Genomic DNA, 22,545 nt, shown 5'->3' on the forward strand with positions numbered 1-22,545 from the left:
AACACCCTGAAACCACTCACTGAATTGCTAAGTATGATGGTCTAATCATGTAGTGGTCAGAAACTGATAGTAAGGACATCCCTGGTTGGTCCAGTGGCTAAGATGCTTCGTTCCCAATGCAGGGGCCCCAGGTTCCATCCCTGGTCAAGGAAATAGATCCCACATAGTGCAACTAAGTTTCCATGCCACAGCTCAAGATCCCACATGCCAAAGCTAAGATCTGGCACAGCCAAATAAGTAAATAAAAAGAAACTGATATAAATTATTGGAAGACCCGTTGTAAAGGTGAATTAAATGTTTCCCCAGAGGGTATGCAATGGGTTCCTGGCTTTGTTTGGAACAAGAGCTAGAGTAATCACAACCATTGTTATTGGCCATCAGAAGGCAATGTGGAGCCTGGGTATCTGTTAAACTCAGTAAGAATAGTTCTAGGTGAACTGGATTTTTAGGTAATGGGAACTCTGTGAATAGATACGACTATTTATTTCCCAAAGAATTCATTCTAGTCTAATATGTACACGCAATACATGTATACATATGTGTCTATGTGTGCTCTGAGAGATCCTAGAAGAAAAATGTCAACAGTTTCTTTTGGATGGTAGGGTTTCAGGTAATTTCATTTTTGGCCTAATCATTTTTTATGATATGTTTCATTCTATATAATTAAGAAAACAAAATGATTTTTATTTGGGGACAATAAAATTAGAGGAAATAAAGATGTGCTTAGAGTTTTGGTTTTCTATTTAGCTGTGTGAACCACTTAGAGTTTATTTTTGTGTTTAGTATGTCCATAATGGAAGTTTTATACAGCAGATAAAGATAAATTCACACAAAATAGTCACTTTATTAACAAACATTGTGGTACAAGACTGCCCAATCGGATCAGTCTCTGACCATAAACCATTAAAAAAAATGTATTATAGTTGACTTACAATGTTATGTTAATTTCAGGTGTACAGCAAAGTGATTCAGTTATACATATACATATATTCAGTCTTTTTCAGATTGTTTCCTCATATAGGTTATCAAAGAATACTGAATAGAGTTCCCTGTGCTGTAGAGTAGGTCTTTGTTGGTTATCAATCTTATAAATAGTAGTGTGTGTATGTTAATTCCAAGCTCCTGATTTATCCCTTCTGCCCACGTTTCCCTTTTGGTAACCATACATTTGTTTTCAAAATCTGTAAGTCTGTTTCTGTTTTGTAAATAAGTTCATTTGTATCATTTTTTTAAAATTAGAGTCCACATATGAGGATATCATATAGTATTTGTCTTTCTCTGTCTACTTTACTTCACTTCAATTCAGTTTAGTCGCTCAGTCGTGTCTTTGCGACCCCATGCGCCAGGCCTCCCTGTCCATCACCAACTCCCGGAGTTCACTCAAACTCACGTCCATCGAATCGGTGATGCCATCCAGCCATCTCATCCTCTGTCGTCCCCTTCTCCTCCTGCCCCCAATCCCTTCCAGCATCAGAGTCTTTTCCAATGAGTCAAATCTTCGCATGAGGTGGCCAAAGTACTGGGAGTTTCAGCTTTAGCATCATTCCTTCCAAAGAAATCCCAGGGCTGATCTCCTTCAGAATGGACTGGTTGGATCTCCTTGCAGTCCAAGGGACTCTCAAGAGTCTTCTCTAACACCACAGTTCAAAAGCATCAATTCTTCAGTGCTCAGCTTTCTTCACAGTCCATCTCTCACATCCACACATGACCACTGGAAAAACCATAGCCTTGACTAGACGGACCTTTGTTGGCAAAGTAATGTCTCTACTTTTCAATATGCTATCTAGGTTGGTCATAAGTTTTCTTCCAAGGAGTAAGCGTCTTTTAATTTCATGGCTGCAGTCACCATCTGCAGTGATTTTGGAGCCCCCAGAAATAGTCTGACACTGTTTCCACTGTTTCTCCATCTATTTCCCATGAAGTGATGGGACCGGATGCCATGATCCTCGTTTTCTGAATGCTGAGCTTTAAGCCAACTTTTTCACTCTCCACTTTCACTTTCATCAGGAGGCTTTTTAGTTCCCCTTTACTTCACTTAGTTCATCTTTAAGTCCAAACATGTTACTGTAAAAGGAATTATTTTGTTCTCCTTTAGGACTGAGTAATATTCCCTTGTATATGTGTATCATATCTTCTTTATCCATTCCTCTGTTGATGGACATTTAGGTTGCTTCCATGTCTTGGCTATTGTAAATTGTGCTGCAGTGAACATTGGAGTGTATGTACCTTTTCCGATTATGGCTTTCTCTGTATATACCCAAGAGTGAGATTTCTGGATCATATGATAGGCCTACATTTAGCTTTTTAAGAAACTTCCCTACTGTTCTTCATAGTGGCTGTTACCAATTTCCATTCTCACCAACAGTACAGGAGGGTACCCTTTTCTCCACACCCTCTCCAGCATTAATTGTATTTCAGTGATGACCATTCTGACCAGTGTGAGGCTATACCTCATTGTAGTTTTGATTTGTGTTTCTGTAGTTAGTAATGTTGAGATCTTTTCATGTACTTTTTGTCCATCTGTAATTCTTCTTTGAAGAAATGTCTATTTAGATCTTCTGCCTATGTTTTGATTTTTTTTTTGACATAGAACTGCATGATCTGTTTGTGTATATTGGCCATTATGACTGTAAACCATTTGTGCAGATATACCAGTGTATACCAGTTGACTCTCAGCCCCAGTAGATCTGTATGTATAAACATGAAATGATCTCAAAGACATATTCCTTAGTGAAAAAAGCATCAAATTGCATAGCAGCATCTATAGAACAATTTTATTTATGTAAAAAAATCAAATGCTATATATGTGTAAAAAATATGTAGAAAAAAAGACTACAAATTATCTCTGGGAAGGAGATGGGTTTGTTCTGGTAGAGTGGAGTGGTGATGGTTATACAAATTACAGTTTTATCCTATATACCTTCGTGTTATTATAATATTTTTAAGTGAGGATACATTCATGTGTAACTTGTATAATTAAAATAGAAGGTGGCCTCAGGAAATAAGAATGTGTTTGTGTCTCCAGACCATCTAGAGAAGAGATTGCTCTGATGGTGGGGTGCCTGAATATTTGTTCTCTGATTCTGTGCAGCTTTATGAGTGCATCAAAGTTTGATGCTGTTAAGATTGTCTAAGTAGTCCACTCTTTCTCCACTTCTGTGCTTCCTGAGGCGTGTCCTGATGACAATTTGGTTGTCATACAGTTTTTCTATAGTGGGGAGAATGTATTAACCAGCTGGATGTTAAGCATAAAAAATTTTCACTGTAAACTAGTAAAGTGACTTTGTGTTTGCTACATCATTCTCCTTGTGAATTTGATTAGTACATGTCAGATAATGAAGAATTTTTTGGCTTCAAAGGTGAGGGCCAGATCCTGGTTGTAGTGAAGTTACTATCCAGTAGGGTCTTCTTCCCTAAGGACCACCTCTATCTTATTTTTCTGTAAACAAAACAGTGGTATATTAGTTTCTTTCATTGAGTAGAGCTCTAGTTTCCAAACCTATGAAATTTCCCAATTGTATGTAGGGGGAGAGCAATGGATGCTGAATGTTTTGGAGAGAGAGAGGTCCAAAGAGACATTATCAAGGTGAGTGAGTAGGGAAGGATTGGTGAGATGGACCTAGCAAATGTTACAGCCAGGATGACCTTTGAAATCTTGACAGAGAAGCTCTTTAGTTATCACTAGTCTGTGAAGATACTACTTATAGGCAACCGAAGGAAACATCATTACTTTTCACCCATTTTTTTGAGGACTAGAGACTAGGTGAGTAGTAATTTTCCCCAACACTCAAGTTACCCAAGATTCAGTTCAGTTCAGTCTCTTAGTCGTGTCCGACTCTTTGTGACCCCATGAATCGCAGCACGCCAGGCCTCCCTGTCCATCACCAACTCCCAGAGTTCCCAAGACTAGTATCTTATTATTCTATTTATCAGTCTGGATAATCCTAAATTACTGGATCAGGTTTTACTATTTGTGTGTTTCAGAATAAATCACAAAAGGGAAGTTTATAGATTTCCCAAGACCGGTCATTATTTAATCTCTTTCTGCCAATCACCTATTCTAATCCCCGCCCCATCATTGTAATCTTCCTCTGTTATTGACAAGAGGATAAAAATCAGGGCTCTACAATGCAGGTCCTCTGTTCTGCACGTAGGATATTTTCCTTTGTGAATTTTTTTCAGGTGAGAAAACCAAGCCTGATGGCACAGTGTTAAATGACTTGAAAAGATGTGAAAGATCCGAGAACCTGGTCATCTGAGGTTTGCATTAGGAGAAGTTGAAGATGCATGCTGAACAAGGATTGGAGGGAAAACTGTGAGGAATGACTGGGAGGACACCACAGGCACACAGACCTTTTACAGGAGAGCAGTGTTACTCTAAAGACAATCATCTTCGAGAAAGTACCTTGTAAATATTATGAATTTGACAGAACATTTCTTGTAAACTGGAGCCTATCAGACTCCTTTTATTGTTACAGACAGCATGAGTTCCAGCCAGATTTCACTGCACATGAAACATCAGAGATTTAACAGGTAGAAGAAACCTTCAGAATGTAGTGAATGTGGAAAGTGTTTTACTCAGAGATCATCTCTTACCCAGCATCAGAGGATTCACACAGGAGAGAAGCTCTATGTATGTACTGAATGTGGAACTTGTTTCCGTAAACAGTCAAATCTTACTCAACATCTTAAGATTCATACAGGAGAGAAACCTTATAAATGTAATGAATGTGAGAAAGCTTTTCAAACAAAAGCAGTGCTCATCCAGCATCTGAGAATTCATACTGGGGAAAAAAACCATATAAATGCAGTGAATGTGGCAAAGCCTTTTATCAGAGTCCATCCGTTATTAAACACCTGCGAGTTTACACTGGAGAGAAACCCTATAAATGTGATGAGTGTGGCAAAGCCTTCAGTCAGAGGATATGCCTTACTCGTCATCAGAGAAGTCATTCTGGAGATAGACCTTATAAGTGTAATGACTGTGGGAAAGCCTTTAATCAGAGAGCATGCCTCATGCAGCACTGGAGGATCCACTCAGGAGAGAAGCCCTATACATGTACCAAATGTGGTAAAGCTTTCACTCAGAACTCTTCCCTTGTTGAACATGAGAGGACTCACACTGGAGAGAAACTTTATAAGTGTAGTGAGTGTGAAAAAACCTTCTGCAAGCAAGCACACCTTAGTGAACATTACAGAATTCACACTGGAGAGAAACCTTATGAGTGTGCTGACTGTGGGAAATCCTTCAGGCACAGCTCAGCACTTGGCGACATCAGAGGCTTCATGCTGGAGAATACACTCGAGATACAACCAGGGTGAAATATGAAAACAAATTTTTTTTCAAAATTCTTAGGAGATTAGGATTCAGCACTAGCTTAGCACTTGCACGACATCAGAGGCTTCATGCTGGAGAATAAACTCGAGATACAACCAGGGTGAAATATGAAAACAAATTTTTTTTTTCAAAATTCTTAGGAGATTAGGATTCAGTCTTTGGCTGGGATGAATATTTCATGTGTTGCACAAGAGGCAATTGTGTCCTAAAAGTTAAGAAAATAGAACTAGACAGTCTTGAGTTTGAGGGCTTCTCTGCCACTTAATGGGTGTCTGACCTTACCTGTCTGAGCCTCAGTTTTTCCCATCCCCCCTAAAAAATAATGATGATACTTACTATGGTTATCTTGAGAATAAAATGAATTGTATATAATAACTAACTGCCGTTAGTTGATTTTGAATGATAGATGTTCCAGAAGTTAATAAATTTGTTATTGAAAACAAAGTTCAACACCCTTTTTCTTTTGGTTCCATAATGTATTTTTTCTAAAGAATATTCTTGTAATTGGTCTGTGATTTCATACTTAATCTACAGAAGGCTATTTAAGCTATGATGTGAAGATTTAAATAGGAGAACACATTTAAGACCAGTTTTTCCTTGAAAAAAATTCAAATTTAATCAGAGAAGGAAGAAATTACTGAGATTTGTGTGAACATTTTGGGTACTCTAAAGAGCTTTATGTAGATTTTTAGATCCATTGTATGTATGCTGTGCTAAGTTGCTTCAGTTGTGTCTGACTTCGAAAACCTGTGGACTGTAGCCTGCCAGTCTCCTCTGTCTGTGGGATTCTCCAGGTAAGAATACTGGAGATACAGAGATATGCGGATGGGAGTGCCTCACAACAATGAATGGCTTCTTAAAGCTCAAAGGGGAAAGAGAAGTCGCTTAGTCGTGTCCGACTCTTAGCGACCCCATGGACTGCAGCCCACCAGGCTCCTCCATCCATGGGATTTTCCAGGCAAGAGTACTGGAGTGGGGTGCCATCGCCTTCTCCAATGAATGAGTCTACCTATTTGTAAAAATGTGACTGATGAAAACAGTGCAATCACTAGATTATCACACTGTGCGAGTTCAGTTGTCAAGAGGGAGCAACTCAAAGGACATCACACAATCTATAAACCAGCTGGAAGGAGCCATCCAGACTTTGCCCTGCTGAACCCTTTCTGGGCGATGATTAGATAAGTCCTCATAGATGATATACTGTGTGCAGAAGCGCTGATCAGAATCAGGTTTGGCATGGTATGCGACTGTATTGATGGTTTGAGTCATGTCAGTGTCTGGCTCGGGCTTTCTAATGAGGATCTGGCCACCACCAGCAGCTCAAAAGAAGCAAAGAAAACAAAGGATACTTTTGATTGTGCTTCATGCAATGCTAATAAGCTGCTCAATGTAAACAAGCATATCTGACACTAAAATGTACCCTTCTAAGAAACGTAGGAGCTGTTTTCCAAATGCCAGAGTCAAGAAAAAAGAGAAAGGAACTTGATTTCCTTGAAGTCAAATAGGTAATGTCAGAGTTGATTTTCAGTCTAGATCCTGGTTTTTATAGTACCAAACTCACAGGTACTTTTCCATCACTGAACCTTTCCATTATGTGAGATGCCAAAATTGTGAAAACCATTAAAGAAAAAAAGGGGGGGGTATTTTTTTCAACTTACAGTAGTGTGTACTTACTGAAACACAATTATAAGAGTGGAAAATTAAAATTATATGCTTTTATCAAATAAATACACTAAAATAAGTTACTTTAGTATATTTATTCTAGCCTTTCTTCTCTGCTTAGTTTTTCTTTCTTTCATTTAAAGAAAGTAACTGGGGGATACCCTAGTGATCCAGTGGTTAGGTCTCTGCATGTCCACTGCTGTGGGCCCAGATTCAATCCTTGGTCAGGGAACTAGGGTCCCACAAGCTGCATGGCAAGAAAAAAAAAGTAACTATGATAATTGTGTTATATCTTGCTATTGATTTAACATAAGAATTTAGCCATACTATTAAAGACTTCCTATAAACCTTGTTTCAATGGCTGCCTAACATTTTACTGAATTATTCATAATTTAGTGACTTGTTTCTCGTTTGATATTTAAATTAATGCCATTTTTTTCTTATAAATCCACTCGTCCACTTAGTGCATTGCCTGACACATGGTATGTTCTCTTGTTAGTAATATTATTAATTCACTGGTGACACATGTTTGTATATAAAGCTTTTTCATCATTTTAAGTTATTGCCTTAGGATTTAATTTTATTTTTAAAAATTTCATTAATTTTTTTGACTGGATGATACAAGCTTATGGTTTAAAGTTTTAAAAGTACAAAAGAAAATAGTGAAAAGCCTTTTTGCCAGCCATTCCAGATAACCAATATTATCAGTTTCTTGTTTTCCTTCCAGAGATAGATGATTATAAGCAAGGAAATATGTTTTCTTCCTTTTTTGGAAACAGACCTTTTTTTTTCTCCTTTTGGCTGTACCATGCTGCATGCAGATTCTTAGTTCCCCAACCAAGGGTCAAACTCATGCCCCCTGCAGTGGAGGCATGGATTCCCAACCACGGAGTCTTACCCATTAGACTACCAGGCAAGTCCCTGAAAACAGACTTTTAAAGAACAGTTTTGGGTTCACAGCAGGACTGAATAGAAAGTACATGGAGTTCTGATACATGTAAAATCTCCCCACTCCCAGTGTCCTGCATCTGGGTGATACAGTCGTTACAGTCATGAACCTACATACCATGAACTAAAAGTTCACAGTTTTAAGTTAGGGTTGACTCTTTAAAAAAAAAAATTGATGTATAGTTGATTTACAATGTTGTGTTAGTTTCTGGTGTACAGCAAAATAATTCAGAAATATATGCACATATGTGCTCAGTCACTCAGTCATGTCCGACTCTTCTGTGTCCCCTGGACTGTAACCCACCAGGCTCCTCTGTCCATGTGATTTCCCAGGTGAGAATATTGGAGTGGGTTACCATTTCCACCTGGGAAGGCCACATTGTGTGTGTGTGTGTGTGTGTGTGTGTGTGTGTGTAAACGTATATACACATATGTATGGGCTTCCCAGGTGGCTCAGTGATAAAGAGTCCACCTGCCAATGCAGGAGACTTGGGTTCAATCCCTGGGTTGGGAAGATCCTCTGGAGAGGGAAATGGTAACCCACTCCAATAGTCTTGCCTGGGAAATCACATGGACAGAGGAGTCTGGTGGGTTACTGTCCAGGGGACACAGAAGAGTCGGACATGACTGAGTGACTAAATAACAAAAACAACACATAGGTATATACATATTCTTTTCCATTATGGCTTATTGCAAGATATTGAATATATTTCCCTGTGTTATGCAGTAGGATCTTCTTGTTTATCCATTCTATATATAATAGTTTGAATCTGATAGCCCCAAACTCCCAATCGAACCCTCCCCTTCCCCCCCCACCCCCACCGCAACCACAAGTCTGTTCTCTATTTGTTTCTGTTTTGTAAATAAGTTCATTTGTATCATTTTTATTGGATCCCACATATAAGTGGTATCATATGATACTTGTCTTTCTCTGTCTTACTTTACTCAGCATAACAATCTCTAGATTCATCCATGCTGCTGCAAATGGCATCACTCTGTTCTCTGTTATGACTGAGTAATATTCCATTGTCTGTATGTACCACATCTTTTTTATCCATTCATCTCTTTTTGGACATTTAGGTTGTTTCCATGTCTTGGCTATTATGGTTTTTCTATGAACATAGGGATGTGTGTATCTTTTCGAATTATAGTTTTGTCTGGAGTGGAATTGCTGGATCATATGGCAACTCTTATTTTTAGAGTTTTGAGAAACCTCCATACTGTTCTCCATGGTGGCTGTACCAATTTACATTCCCACCAACAGTATAGGAGGGTTCTCCTTTCTCTGCACATAAGGGTTCTTAAGAGTCATGCATCCTAAGGGCTTGGATAAATATATAATGACATGTATGCACCATTATTGTTTCATACAGAATAGTTTCACTGCCCTAGAAGTCTTATGTGCTCCACCTGTTTATCCTCACGTCCTCCCCATCCCTGGAAACCACTTATCTTATTGTCTTTATAGTTTTGCTTTTTCCCGAATGTCATATAGTTGGAATTATAGTTTTGTAATTTTTGAATTAGTTATTTTCACTTAGTAATATGCATTTAATTTTCTCCATGTCTTTTCATGGCTTGACAGCTCATTTCTTTTTAGTGCTGAATAACATTCCATTGTCTGGATGTACCACAGTTTATGCATTCACCTACTCAAGTATATCTTGGTTGTTTTCAGAGTTTGGCGGTTATAGCTGCAATGAACATCTGTGTTCAGGTCTGTGTGTGGACATAAGTTTTCAAGTTCTTTGGGTACATACCTTGGGGTGTAATTGCTGGATCACATTTAGTTTTGTAAGAAAGGGCCAAACTGTCTTCCAAAGTGGCAATACCACTTTGCATTTCCCACCAGCAATAAAGAGAGTTCCTATTGCTCCACGTTCTTGTGAGCACTTGGTGTTGTCAGTGATCTGGACTTTAGTAATTTTAATATGTGTGTAGTGGTAGCTCATTGTTTTGTGTTTCAATAACATACAAAGTGGGACAGCTTTCTATGCCTATTTGCTGTCTGTATAGCTTCTTTGGTGAGGTATCTGTTCAGGATGTTTCCTCATTTTTAATTGGATGTCCAGCTTCTGTTGCATACAATTTTATAGAGAACTATCTCCAGGAGGTAGACAATACTGCCACAGTTGCACCAGAGACCCAGCTTGACTTGTTGACCCAGGGAGAGGTAGGGGCAATGGGAAATGGACTCTCTGCTACCGTCTCCTCAGGGCACCAGGTAGGAGGGGAAGAGTGTAGTGGTGCACGGCTGGATTGGTGTAGGGAGGAGAAGGCTGGGAACGACTCAGTGTCAAGGTGGTAGGACAGACAGTTTGTGTTCTCAGACCTGACACTGCAGGTTCAGAAGGACCCAGGCACTGGAGAGAATGGAGGCTGTGATGGGATGAGTAGCACGAGAAGGTATGACTAGACTTGGAGAATTTGGGGAATCAGCTATATGGATACAAAGTTCAGGGTCCCATCCTGCAGCTGACAAAGTTGTTCAGCTCTCCCCAGCAGCTCCTGGGACCAGGACTGTGCTGTCACTGTTGCCAGTCTCTAAGGAAACATTCAAATCAATGATGATAACTAAATGGCCCTTCTGTGCCAGCTTCTGGGACCACATATGCCTAAATCACATTAAACTTGGGGCTGCCATTAGCCTAGAATGATTGTGAGGCAGTGGAGAGTTCCTAACCTGACACTTGGACAGATGCCTTCTGTCTAGCCTTTCTCCTGTCTGAAAGACCTCATGTATGTCTCGGGAGAAGCAGTAGGTTGGTGCGAGTAGATACAGTGAAGAGACTGTTTCCATAGCAGTGTGAGGCTCTGAAAGCAACAACCTCTGGAGAGACAGGGCCCAGGACTGGGGAAAGGGTCACAGAAATGGGAGCCTGCTGCCTGATTTGACTGTATGGGCCTGGTTATCTTGAGCCACATAGTCAGATATAATTGCATTTTGCACTGTTTCATGTTAAATGTAGAAACATCTCTGACCTTTACAAAGTGGGAAAGACTTCCTCATGAACTGCAGGACTCCTAATGAGTTAAAAAATTCCTGTATACCCCAGTAATACCTAAAACTGTACTGTCCAATATAGTGGCCGCTAATTGCATGTAAATACTTTGGCTTATGGGATTTTAGTTCCCTGATCAGGGATTGAACCCCAGTCCTTGGTAGTGAAAGTGCTGAGTCCTAACCACTGGACCACCAGGGAATTTCCTATATGTAAACTAATTAAAGTTAACAGAAGGAAAAGTTAAGTTTCTCACTCTAGCCACATTCCAAGTGCTCAATGGACCTGTGGCTAAGGACAGCAAAGCTATTATATAAAACATTTCTGTTACTGTGGAATATTCTATCAAACAGCTGGCCTTGATGTTTGGCTTTCCTTGGCCATAAACTTCAAAATATTTTTTGGAAGCTAATACAGATTTATTGCCTTTTAATTTGAAGAGTAAGCATATTAAATTAACCTACCATTTATTATAAACATTGTTTCATAGAAGAAACACCAGAGATAAGAAACGTATAATCTCAGAATAAAGGACTTCTTCAGAAGAAAGTATATGTGTGTGTGTGTGTTAGTTGCTTAGTCGTGTCCAACTCTTTGACACCCATAGACCACAACCCACCAGGCCCCTTCGTCCATGGGATTCTCCAGGCAAGAACACTGGAGTGGGTTGCCATTTCCTTCTCCAAAAGAAACTATAGAAAGAAAGTGAAGTCGCTCAGTTGTGTCCGACTCTTTGTGACCCCATGGACTGTAGCCTACCAGGCTCCTCCATCCATGGAATTTTCCAGGCAAGAATACTGGTGGGTTGCTATTTCCTTTTCCAAGCAGAAAGTATAAGCTGGCATCTTTGCACTGACACTGGCAGAGAAGCCCTGGTGTCTGTATTGACATTCTGTGCTTTGTCAGCTGCTAGGATTTGGGTCTCTTCGGTATTAAGACTTGCGCTCTTTGAAAAGGGCATCAGAAAGGCCCTAGGGGAATCTTCCTGGCTTTTGGAAAGTGATATGCCCTTCTCAGTTCATCATTTCAGGAAGTCATGATGTCAGTATACTGGTGATGTTACTTTGATCATTTAGATAATGTGGCACCTGCCTGGTTCTCCACTCTAAGTGACTAGTTTTCTTTTTGTAATTAATCAGTCTCTGGTGGAACTATACTTTGATACTATGCAAATATTGTTTTTCAGCATATTTCTGGCAAAAAAAATTTCTTTTTTCCCTTGGCTGTGACATATGGCATGTGGGATCTTAGTTCAGGATCCCTGAAAAGGAATCGAACCTGAGCCCCCTGCAGTAGAAGCATAGTCTTAACTACCAGACCACCAGGGAAGTCCCTAATTTTGATATCTTTTGATGAATCTTGCCAACACCACGTGTTAGTTTTCCATGGCCACTGTAACAAACTGTCACAAACTCAATGGCTTAAAAGAACAGAAATGTATTCTCTTAGAGTTCTAGAAGTCAGAAGTTTGAAATCAGTTTTGTTAGGCTGAAGTCACAGTGTTGGCAGGTCTGCTCTCTCTCTGAAGACTTCAGGGGGCATCGTCTTCTTACAGCTCCTGGTGGCTGTGAGCATTCTCAGCCTCTCTTTGTAGTTTCTTGTCTATGTCTAAATCTGTCTGCCTCTCTCTTATAAAGAGATGTGTGATGGTTTTTAGAGCCTATCCAGATAATCCAGGATTCTTTATCTTGAGAACCTTAATCATACCTGCAAAAACTTTACCACATAAGGTAACATTCCCAGGTTCCAAGGAATTAGGACCAAACTCTTTGGAGGCTACCATTCAGCCCACTGGAACTTATTACTGTGGAATTTGCCAATTTTCTTTTTTTTGGTGGCCACACTACATGGCACATAGGATTTTAGTTCCCCATCCAGGGATCAAACCAGTGTCCCCTGCATTGAAACTGGAGTCTTAACCACTGGACCACCAGGAAGAACTGTGATTTTTGTATTTCCATCATTCCTCCTACACTGATTAATTAGGATTCCTTTGCAAGGAAGACCTATCCCTTCTCTTCTCCTTCCGTCCTTTTGACATACCCCCATTATCCCCTGAGGACCTCCTTACTTTGGGGCACAAGATGTTCCAGGCTTCTTTTGTTAACTAACTTGGATGCACTGAGTCTTAGCTGCAGCATGCAAACTCTTAGTTGCAGCAACTAGGATCCAGTTCCCATCAGGGACTGAACTTTGGTCCCTTGCATTGGGAGTGTGGAGGCTTAGCCACTGGACCACTACGGAAGTTCCCAGGCTTGTCTTTTTATTACTAGGTTTCCTGCCTCAGCCTTGGGATCACATTATTGGCCTAATTGTCTAACCTGTACATATGGTCCATTCATGAGAAGCAAGGAGGCACTCTGGGGCTGGTGAGGGGAAAGGATTATCCTCTCCCCTCTGGCCCCAAACTCACTCATCTTTCTCAGAAAACTAGATTCTGCAGTTAACAGGACCCACTGTTCTTAGAAAGCAGTTTACGGAGGTGAAACAGTGTTGTGAAGGCTGCTCAGCATATCTCACCTGCCACTCTACCTTGATCTTGGGCTTTCTTCAGATGTGCTTCCTGGCTGGTACCACTTACATTGTCAGAAGTATCACCTACAGTCAGGACTTCATCAGTATGATAAATTTTAAAATTTAAGATCTTTTAAACAGTCTTCCATGTTACTTGTTTAAATTTTTGACTTCATCTCCCTTACTATAGGCTTTTATCAGTATTTCTCAAATTTGAGTGAGCATCAGAACCTTCGAGTGGGCTTGTTACAGAGAATGCTGGGCCCTACACCTTAAATTTCTGGTTCTCAGGCAAGGCATACAAATTTGCATCTTTACGTTCCCAGAGGTGCTGATGCTGCTTGTCTAGGATCTATACTTTGAGAATCACCAGCCTATTGAAAAATTAGAGAAACAGTCATTCTCATTGTATTTATTATGCTCTTAATATGTTGGATACTGTTCTGGGTACTAAAGATACAGAGATAAGTAAGACAAGGTCCCTGTCCTCAAGACTCCCACCTGTAGATCCTAAGACATATTAAAATTTACAGTAATTAAAGCAGTGGGGTGTTGGTACAAGAATAGATATAGCAGTGATACAGACTAGAAAAACCCTGGTTTATATAACAAGTTGGGTACACATTAAAGATAGCACTGCAGAATGGCTTTGGGACTAGTCTGTGTAACTTACAGAGCCTATTTCAGGACTTGCGAGCCCACTCACTTGAATCACTTTTGAGACTCTTTACATTAGGTCTTAAAATAACTGAAAGACAGATGTAGCACCAAATTCATAACATGGAAGCTCTGAAATTCCTAATTTCTGGCTGGTGAAGAATGGGATCTTGATAAGTCTCCAGATGTGGTGGACTTGCTGTAATGAGGAAAATTTTTAGGTAACATGAAAAACAGTTGGGCTTCCCTGGTCAGAGAAAATGCTGGTTAAATAGAACTATTAAACACCATTTTCAATATATCAAATTGACAAAAATATAAAGGTGCCAGTCCAATGGTGGTGCAGTTACCAGAGATGAGGTGATGTGGGTTCTTGTAGGTGGTATGAATAAAATGGTAAAACTACATAGAAAGCAATTTGAAAGAAAGCATCAAAAGCTTTATAAATATTCAAATACTTTGATCCAGTAATTCTGTTTCTAGCAACTCATTCTAAGGAAATCATCAGAAATACACTTGGAGGTTTCTATACACACACATTCTACCATTGTATCATTAGGCTGCGTGTCACAGAAGCCTGACTGAACTTTAACTGTGGAGGTGTTTATCCTCATGGATCAGTAAGTCCAAGGCTGGTACAGCAGATCCTCCAGGCATGCCATCATGATCCAAGCTCCTGGAGTCTGTCCAGTATACCAGCTGGAACAAGTGGCTGTCTTTTTCATGCCCCCAAATGGCTCTGGAACTTCTTGGTTGCATGTTTGTGTTCCAGGCAGGATGGAGAGAGGACAACCGTTCATGCTTGCCAAATCTGTCCTTTTGTATCAGATACATAGGAAGCAGATTTCCACTTGTACCTTTTTTTTTAAATCATGTAACAACTATAGTCACCATGTGATACAGTAGATCCGAACTTGTATCACGGTCCCCTGTATTAGATCCTTGCTCAAGATCTACTTGTATCTCTTAATTTATCGGAGCTATCACAAGGCTGTCCTTAGCAGGAGCTGGGGAAGTACTGGTAACTAGGCCCATGATCATTTCCCTCATCCAAACTGAGGTTCTGCTGAAGAGGATGATACAACATGGGACCTGTTTAATTACAAAATCCTCTGTAGTTATTAGTGTCAGGATTTTGATTTTTACTGACCTGGAAAAATACTCATGATACAACGTCAAGTGAGAAGCAGGACAGAGAACATACAGAATACAGTAAAAATTTGGTTACAAAAATATAATTTACATACACACACATCCCACATCAGGAAATAAAATGTTAGTGGTAGTTAATGTTAGAGAATTAGCAGTTCAGGTCAAAAGGGTATTGATGGATAGTTTTTATCTTGCTGAACGTTTTCTGAATTTTCTAAATTTTCTTCAATGAACTTATATTACTTTATAATAGGAAAACAGATGTTATTTTCTAAAAATCCCATATGTTTTTAAAGAAGTCCAAAATATGTATTTATTCATTTTCATCTTCATTGTCAAAAGAAAGGAGGCTACTGTTTTTTATTTGCTTTTGTGAGTTCTTTTTAACCGAGTCCTGCTTATTTATTTCATCTTCTTCTTTTGTCTTTTTCTTTTTTGAGCTTGCTGATAAACCCAAATATTTTTCATCTGAGGAACGCTTGACTGGTTTTCGATACATAATTCTTCCATCAGCTGAAGGTGGCTCTTCATCTGCACCAAAAAACAAAGTTAAAACACTTTCTTTCTCTCATTATTTTGACTTTAATGGAGAGTCAGATGGCAAGAAAATCTCATACTGTATTTATGGATGTCCTTGAGTCAATTCAGCCTGTTCTTCTCTGCTCCCTCTAGCTATGTACCCACAACACATGCAGTCACTTAATAAAAAACCTAAAGAAACTCATTTACTGAAGTATACTGTAATATTGGCAGTCCCCAATTCAAAACAATCAGGAGATACACACACACGCACATATTTTAAACTTTTTATTCTATATTGGAGTACAGCTGATTAACAATATTGTGATAGTCTCAGGTGGACAACAGAATGACTCAGGCGTACATATACGTGTTTTCATTCTCCACCAAACTCCCCTCTCATCCAGGCTGCCACATACCACTGGGCAGATACTACTGTCCTTGTTGGTTATCCATAATCATGCTGTATTTTTAAGTATTTTGAAACGTGATTGTTTGAAACTCCAGCATTTCCTCCTAAAGCAATGTAATAAAAACTTACAAATAATGAATAAAATGCTATATAGCATCCCACACTTCAGGCACTAAATAGACCTCTGCTGACTAGTTTGTAAACCTAACCAGCTATTTAAAAAAAAAAAAAAAAAAAAAAAGGATGTTTTTACTTAAATTTGCGTTTAATCCTTATAACAACCCAATAAGGTGGCCACAATTATTGTTCCCATTTTACTGATGAGGTAGCTGAGACTGAGAGGTGAAATAACTTGTTCAGAGTCACAAATCTGGTAAATGAAGTTTGAACTAGGACTATCTCCTTCAAACATACCATCAGTTCAGTTCATTTCAGTCGCTCAGTCGTGTCCGACTCTTTGCGACCCCATGAATCGCAGCACGCCAGGCCTCCCTGTCCAACTCCCAGAGTTCACTCAGACTCATGCCCATCGAGTCAGTGATACCATCCAGCCATCTCATCCTCTGTCGTCCTCTTCTCCTTCTGCCCCCAATCCCTCCCAGCATCAGGGTCAGCAAACTACTTCAGTATTCTTGCCTTGGGAACCCTATGAACAGTATGAAAAGGCAAAATGATAGGATACTGAAAGAGGAACTCCCCGGGTCAGTAGGTGCCCAATATACTACTGGAGATCAATGGAGAAATAACTCCAGAAAGAATGAAGGGATGGAGCCAAAGCAAAAACAATACCCAGTTGTGGATGTGATTGGTGATAGAAGCAAGGTCCGATGCTGTCAAGAGCAATATTGCATAGGAACCTGGAATGTCAGGTCCATGAATCAAGGCAAATTGGAAGTGGTCAACAAGAGATGGCAAGAGTAGATGTCGACATTCTAGGAATCAGCGAACTAAAATGGACTGGAATGGGTGAATTTAACTCAGATGACCATTATATCTACTACTGCGGGCAGGAATCCCTTAGAAGAAATGGAGTAGCCATCATGGTCAACAAAAGAGTCCAAAATGCAGTACTTGGATGCAATCTCAAAAACGACAGAATGATCTCTGTTCGTTTCTAAGGCAAACAATTCAATATCACGGTAATCCAAGCCTATGCCCCACTCAGTAACGCTGAAGAAGCTGAAGTTGAATGGTTCTATGAAGACCTATAAGACCTTTTAGAACTAACACTCAAAAAAGATGTCCTTTTCATTATAGGGGACTGGAATGCAAAAGTAGGAAGTCAAGAAACACCTGGAGTAACAGGCAAATTTGGCCTTGGAGTATGGAATGAAACAGGGCAAAGGCTAATAGAGTTTTGCCAAGAGAACACACTGGTCATAGCAAACACCTTCTTCCAACAACACAAGACTCTACACATGGACACCACCAGATGGTCAACACACCGACATCAGATTGATTATATTCTTCGCAGCCAAGGATGGAGAAGCTCTATACAGTCAGCAAAAACAAGACCAGGAGCTGACTGTGGCTCAGATCATGAACTCCTTATTGCCAAATTCAGACTTAAATTGAAGAAAGTAGGGAAAACCACTAGACCATTCAGGTATGACCTAAACAAATCCCTTATGATTATACAGTGGAAGTGAGAAATAGATTTAAGGGACTAGATCTGATAGAGTGCCTAATGAACTATGGATGGAGGTTCGTGACATTGTACAGGAGACAGGGATCAAGACCATCCCCATGGAAAAGAAATGCAAAAAAGCAAAATGGCTGTCTGAGGAGGGCTTACAAATAGCTGTGAAAAGAAGAGACGCGAAAAGCAAAGGAGAAGAGGAAAGATATAAGCATCTGAATGCAGAGTTCTAAAGAATAGCAAGGAGAGATAAGAAAGCCTTCTTCAGCAACCAGTGCAAAGAAATAGAGGAAAACAACAGAAATGGAAAGACTAGAGATCGCTTCAAGAAAATGAGAGATACCAAGGGAACATTTCATGCAAAGATGGACTCGATAAAGGACAGAAATGGTATGGACCTAACAGAAGCAGAAGATATTAAGAAGAGGTGGCAAGAATACACAGAAGAACTGTACAAAAAAGATCTTCATGACCCAGATAATCATGATGGTGTGATCACTCACCTAGAGCCAGACATCCTGGAATGTGAAGTCAAATGGACCTTAGAAAGCATCACTAGGAACAAAGCTAGTGGAGGTGATGGAATTCCAGTGGAGCTCTTTCAAATCCTGAAAGATGATGCTGTGAAAGTGCTGCACTCAATATGCCAGCAAATTTGGAAAACTCAGCAGTGGCCACAGGACTGGAAAAGGTCAGTTTTCATTCCAATCCCAAAGAAAGGCAATGCCAAAGAATGCTCAAACTACTGCACAATTGCACTCATCTCACACGCTAGTAAAGTAATGCTCAAAATTCTCCAAGCCAGACTTCAGCAGTACGTGAACCATGAACTTCCAGATGGTCAAGCTGGTTTTAGAAAAGGGAGAAGAACCAGAGATCAAATTGCCAACATTCACTGTATCATCAAAAAAGCAAGAGAGTTCCAGAAAAACACCTATTTCTGCTTTATTGACTATGCCAAAGCCTTGACTGTGTGATCAGAGCAAACTGTGGAAAATTCTTCAAGAGATGGGAATACCAGACCACCTGACCTGCATCTTGAGAAACGTGTATGCAGGTCAGGAAGCAACAGTTACAAGTGGACATGGAACAACAAGCTGGTCCCAAATAGGAGAAGGAGTACATCAAGGCTGTATATTGTCCCCCTGCTTATTTAACTTATATGCAGAGTACATCATGAGAAACGCTGGGCTGGAAGCAGCACAAGCTGGAATCAAGACTGCCAGGAGAAATATCAAACATACCATACCATACCATTATATAAAATGATTTCATACCTAACGTTAAATTGGTGGGAAAACCAGCTTACTTTCAGACATACCTGCTTTGGCAGCCTTTATTTCTGCCTTAATTTTCATGACTTCTTCAGCTGACAGATCTCCCTTTTTTAAAACCACCACTTGGGGCTGTTCATCTTCTTTGTCACTGTGATCACCATCTTCTTCTGGGAGCTGAGGCTGGATTCTCTAGGGAAAAACACAAACACAACATTTAAGTTCTGACCCTGAACTAAATACAACCACTGTCTCTGTGAGAAACTAATCAGTAGAGTGAGAAGAGTAAGCTTATTGACTAAATGTGCTTGGCAGTGAATTTTCAAGTTAACTCTTAAGAATCTAACCTCGCCAGAGTAGGGAAGAGGTCCACCTGCCAGTTATTCTGGGGTGCCTATCCAGGGGAACCAGTTTCCATCCCAGCAGGACCCCAACTTGCAGTTCCTGATGTCAGGGGCCCTCTGTTCCATGTCCAGTGTATTCAGGGAAGTGCTGGGCTGCGCCAGTTCTCGCTGCTCTTCATCAACCCTTTTCACTTCCATCTCTTCTCAAAGAGTAATGAACAAACAAAAAAACACCACCAAAGTACAGGAAACGGTAGGTAAAAGGTCCTCCTGCTCTGCTCATCTTTCTTCCCTCTCAGCAGCTTGTTTGGTGGGTATCTCATCAGCTGTTCTAAGCGTATAAAAATGTGGAGGTATAGAAAACATTTTGTAAACAAACAGGACGCTAAACATACTACTATATGACTTGCTTTCTTTTTTCTTTTTAAATTATTAAAATTCCCAAACATAAAAAAGTACAGAGAATAATGTAACAGAAACCATGGACTCACTTTACACATGTAACACATGGTAACCTTTGGCTAATTGAGATTTTTAAGAAAAATATCAGACACCATAAAAGCTCCACTTGCCCAACTTTTTTACTCAAAGAAAAACAGAACAAAACGCTTTGCACAATACCCTGAGATACATATGGCATCATCTATTTTTAAAAATTACTATTATTTAACTCTATATATGGTTATCTCATGGTTTATTTGATCAGTTCTTTGTAAGCAAAAATTTTGGTTGTTTCTAGTTTTTTCTACTATGATAAAATTTTTGTATGTTTTTGTTCACCTTTCCAAACTTATACATGGAATTCCCTGAATGGAAATGCTAGGTTTCAAGGCTTGCAAACTCAACACACAGTATTCAAACAGCTGGTCAGTCCACTTCTCACAGAGCCTTCCTTGTCCCCCAGACAGGGCAACAAAGCCCTGCAGGATCTGGCCTGAGTCAATAACCACAGCTATAAGCACAATCTTATCTTCTCGCCATGCTCATGGCCTCTGGGCTCCAGACACGTTTGAGTTTTGCAGATCCCTGAACATATTAGCTCCTCTGCCTCCCCTGTCACTGCGTAAATTCCCAGGGCCTAGAAGAACCCACTGACCCTGGCCAACTCCTAATCAATCTGCTTCTAGACTCAAATCCTTCAGCAGTGGCTTCCGAGATCTCACCTCTTCTTTTCATATTGTCTATAGCTCACAGGTGGCATGTACCACACAGTGTCATCAATGTTTTCCTGACTCTACTAGGCAATGCAGTATGTGTTTCTTCTCTGTATCTAAAGGCACAGAGCCTGGGAAACAGCAGGGACAAGAAACATTTGTCAATCTACCCATGAATGACCAACAGGATGATAAGCACAGTCATCTAACCATTGTAACTTCTCACACACTCGTTGAGGTCACAGACACTGTACTAGGAAAATATAGATGGATTAAGATACTTAAAAGAGTTAGATTTAGTGATGGAGATATACAGGAGAGCAAGCAGTTGCAATGCAGAATGGTAAGTACTACAGATAAGATATGGATAGAGTGAAGAGAAGAACAGAGGAGTAACTGTTGTGGGGGAGGTTCAAAGGGCTTCACTGAGATGGTGACCTGTGAAGGTCACAATAAGGCAGGCAGGAAGGTGTTTAAAGTACATGGCAGGGACTTCCCTGGTGGTCCCGTGGTTAAGAATCTGCCTTCCAACAGAGGGGATGTGGGTTCAATCCCTAGTCTGGGAACTAAGATCCCACATGCCATGCGGGGCAACTAAGCCCGCTAGAGGCAACTACTGAGCCCGCGCACCCTGGAGCTGCAGCACCACAGCTAGAGAGAGGCTAGCATGCCACAACAAAGATCCTGCGCCCCACAATCCAGACCCAATGCAGGCAAAGAAATATTTAAAAGTTAAAGAGCACAGCATTCTGGAAATCCATCTCTTTGTCTTTTCAGAGTCTGGCGCAGTGCCTGGGGCTAACACATACTCACTGGACTAACTGCACTTAAGTCAATCTTGGGTCCTATTAGGTGACATGGAGTGGGTCTTACTGCAAATGCTAGATAAAGTGCTAAATAAATTATTTCTCCACACATGTCTTAAGCATAAGGGTATGTCTCTTTTCTATTAGAAGAGATAGGGCAGGTTTTGATGTGAATCAGTTCAGGAAGGAGCTTGGAAGGACATAGAAATTGACTCTCATGATCGTATTCAGATCTAGGATATGAAAAGTATTTGCTTTCCATCTTTTTTTTTTTTTGTAAGAACAAAGGACAGAAGTAGATCTAAGACATTCTTAAAGATGTTCTAGATTCGAGGCTTAGGATATTAAAAAGAAAGAAAGAAAGTGAAGTCGCTCAGTTGTGTCCAATTCTTTGCGACCCCATGGACTGTAGCCCACCAGGCTCCTCCATCCATGGGATTTTCCAGGCAAGAGTACTGGAGTGGGTTGCCATTTCCTTCTCCAGGGGATATTCCCAACCCAGGGATCGAACCTGGGTCTCCCCAGCAGACGCTTTATCGTCTAGACCACCAGGGAAGTATATTAGGTCATTTGATTAAGTGCTCAGTTTCTTTACCTGGAAGGTGGGACGACACTATCACCTACAGTGTTAACTACAGGTTTTGGAATGAGCAAGTGAAAATGAAAAGACAGAAAAATGATCATTCCTTAAGTACTATCTACCAAGGATTGGGCGCTTTACCTGCATCAAGTAATTTTCAGAACACAGCAACACTGTGAAAACGACCAACAGCTTTCTGGGCGCAAGAGGCTGTAGTTGTTTGAAGAGGACCAGCTTGGGGTCCGATGACACTCGGACTGAAGGCCCAGTGTGGGTGGGAAGTGGGACCCATCAGTATTTGGCCTCCAAGGCAGAAGCCGAAAGTAGCGGAGCCGGCCGCGTTTCTGCGGTAACCCGACAGGCCCGGGCTCACCTTGGTTTCTACGGTGGGCCCTTCCTTGTAGCCGACCCGTTCCTTGAAGCGGGCCAGGAAGGCCGGCTCGGCTGGCCGCACATACGACACCTGGTTCCGCTTGCTCATAGCTGCTCTGGGGGAAAACAGGCCTTCCCGGGCGCCTAGAGGATGTACAGGGGCGACGGCGCC

General features: G+C 40.6%; 2 protein-coding genes across 2 annotated transcripts; one reads left to right on the forward strand and one right to left on the reverse strand.

The window, feature by feature from the left end:
* Nucleotides 1–3,491: 3,491 nt before the first annotated feature.
* On the forward strand, nucleotides 3,492–6,459 carry ZNF501 (zinc finger protein 501). Its single transcript, XM_070360280.1, is given in 3 exon segments — nucleotides 3,492–4,792; nucleotides 4,795–5,266; nucleotides 5,269–6,459. Coding segments are annotated over 3 exon segments (933 nt in total). The 5' UTR covers nucleotides 3,492–4,483; the 3' UTR covers nucleotides 5,421–6,459.
* A 7,390-nt stretch (nucleotides 6,460–13,849) lies between these two features.
* Nucleotides 13,850–22,542, reverse strand: KIAA1143 (KIAA1143 ortholog). The gene is made up of 3 exons (XM_005907055.3): nucleotides 22,375–22,542; nucleotides 19,165–19,309; nucleotides 13,850–15,804 (listed from the first exon to the last, which is right to left on the reverse strand). Exons 1-3 carry the CDS (start codon nucleotides 22,480–22,482, stop codon nucleotides 15,587–15,589), a joined length of 471 nt encoding a protein of 156 aa, XP_005907117.1. The 5' UTR covers nucleotides 22,483–22,542; the 3' UTR covers nucleotides 13,850–15,586.
* Nucleotides 22,543–22,545: the final 3 nt, after the last annotated feature.

Source organism: Bos mutus, chromosome 22 (assembly GCF_027580195.1).
Source record: "Bos mutus isolate GX-2022 chromosome 22, NWIPB_WYAK_1.1, whole genome shotgun sequence".
NCBI classification, from domain to species: Eukaryota; Metazoa; Chordata; class Mammalia; order Artiodactyla; family Bovidae; genus Bos; species Bos mutus.

Coding starts and splice junctions, on each gene's coding strand:
- KIAA1143 (XM_005907055.3), bottom strand. CDS start 22,482: ATGAGCAAGCGGAACCAGGTGTCGTATGTGCGGCCAGCCGAGCCGGCC. Junction 19,310..22,374: donor GGCCCACCGTAGAAACCAAG/GTGAGCCCGGGC, acceptor GTTTTTCCCTAG/AGAATCCAGCCTCAGCTCCC. Junction 15,805..19,164: donor AATAAAGGCTGCCAAAGCAG/GTATGTCTGAAA, acceptor TTTTTGGTGCAG/ATGAAGAGCCACCTTCAGCT.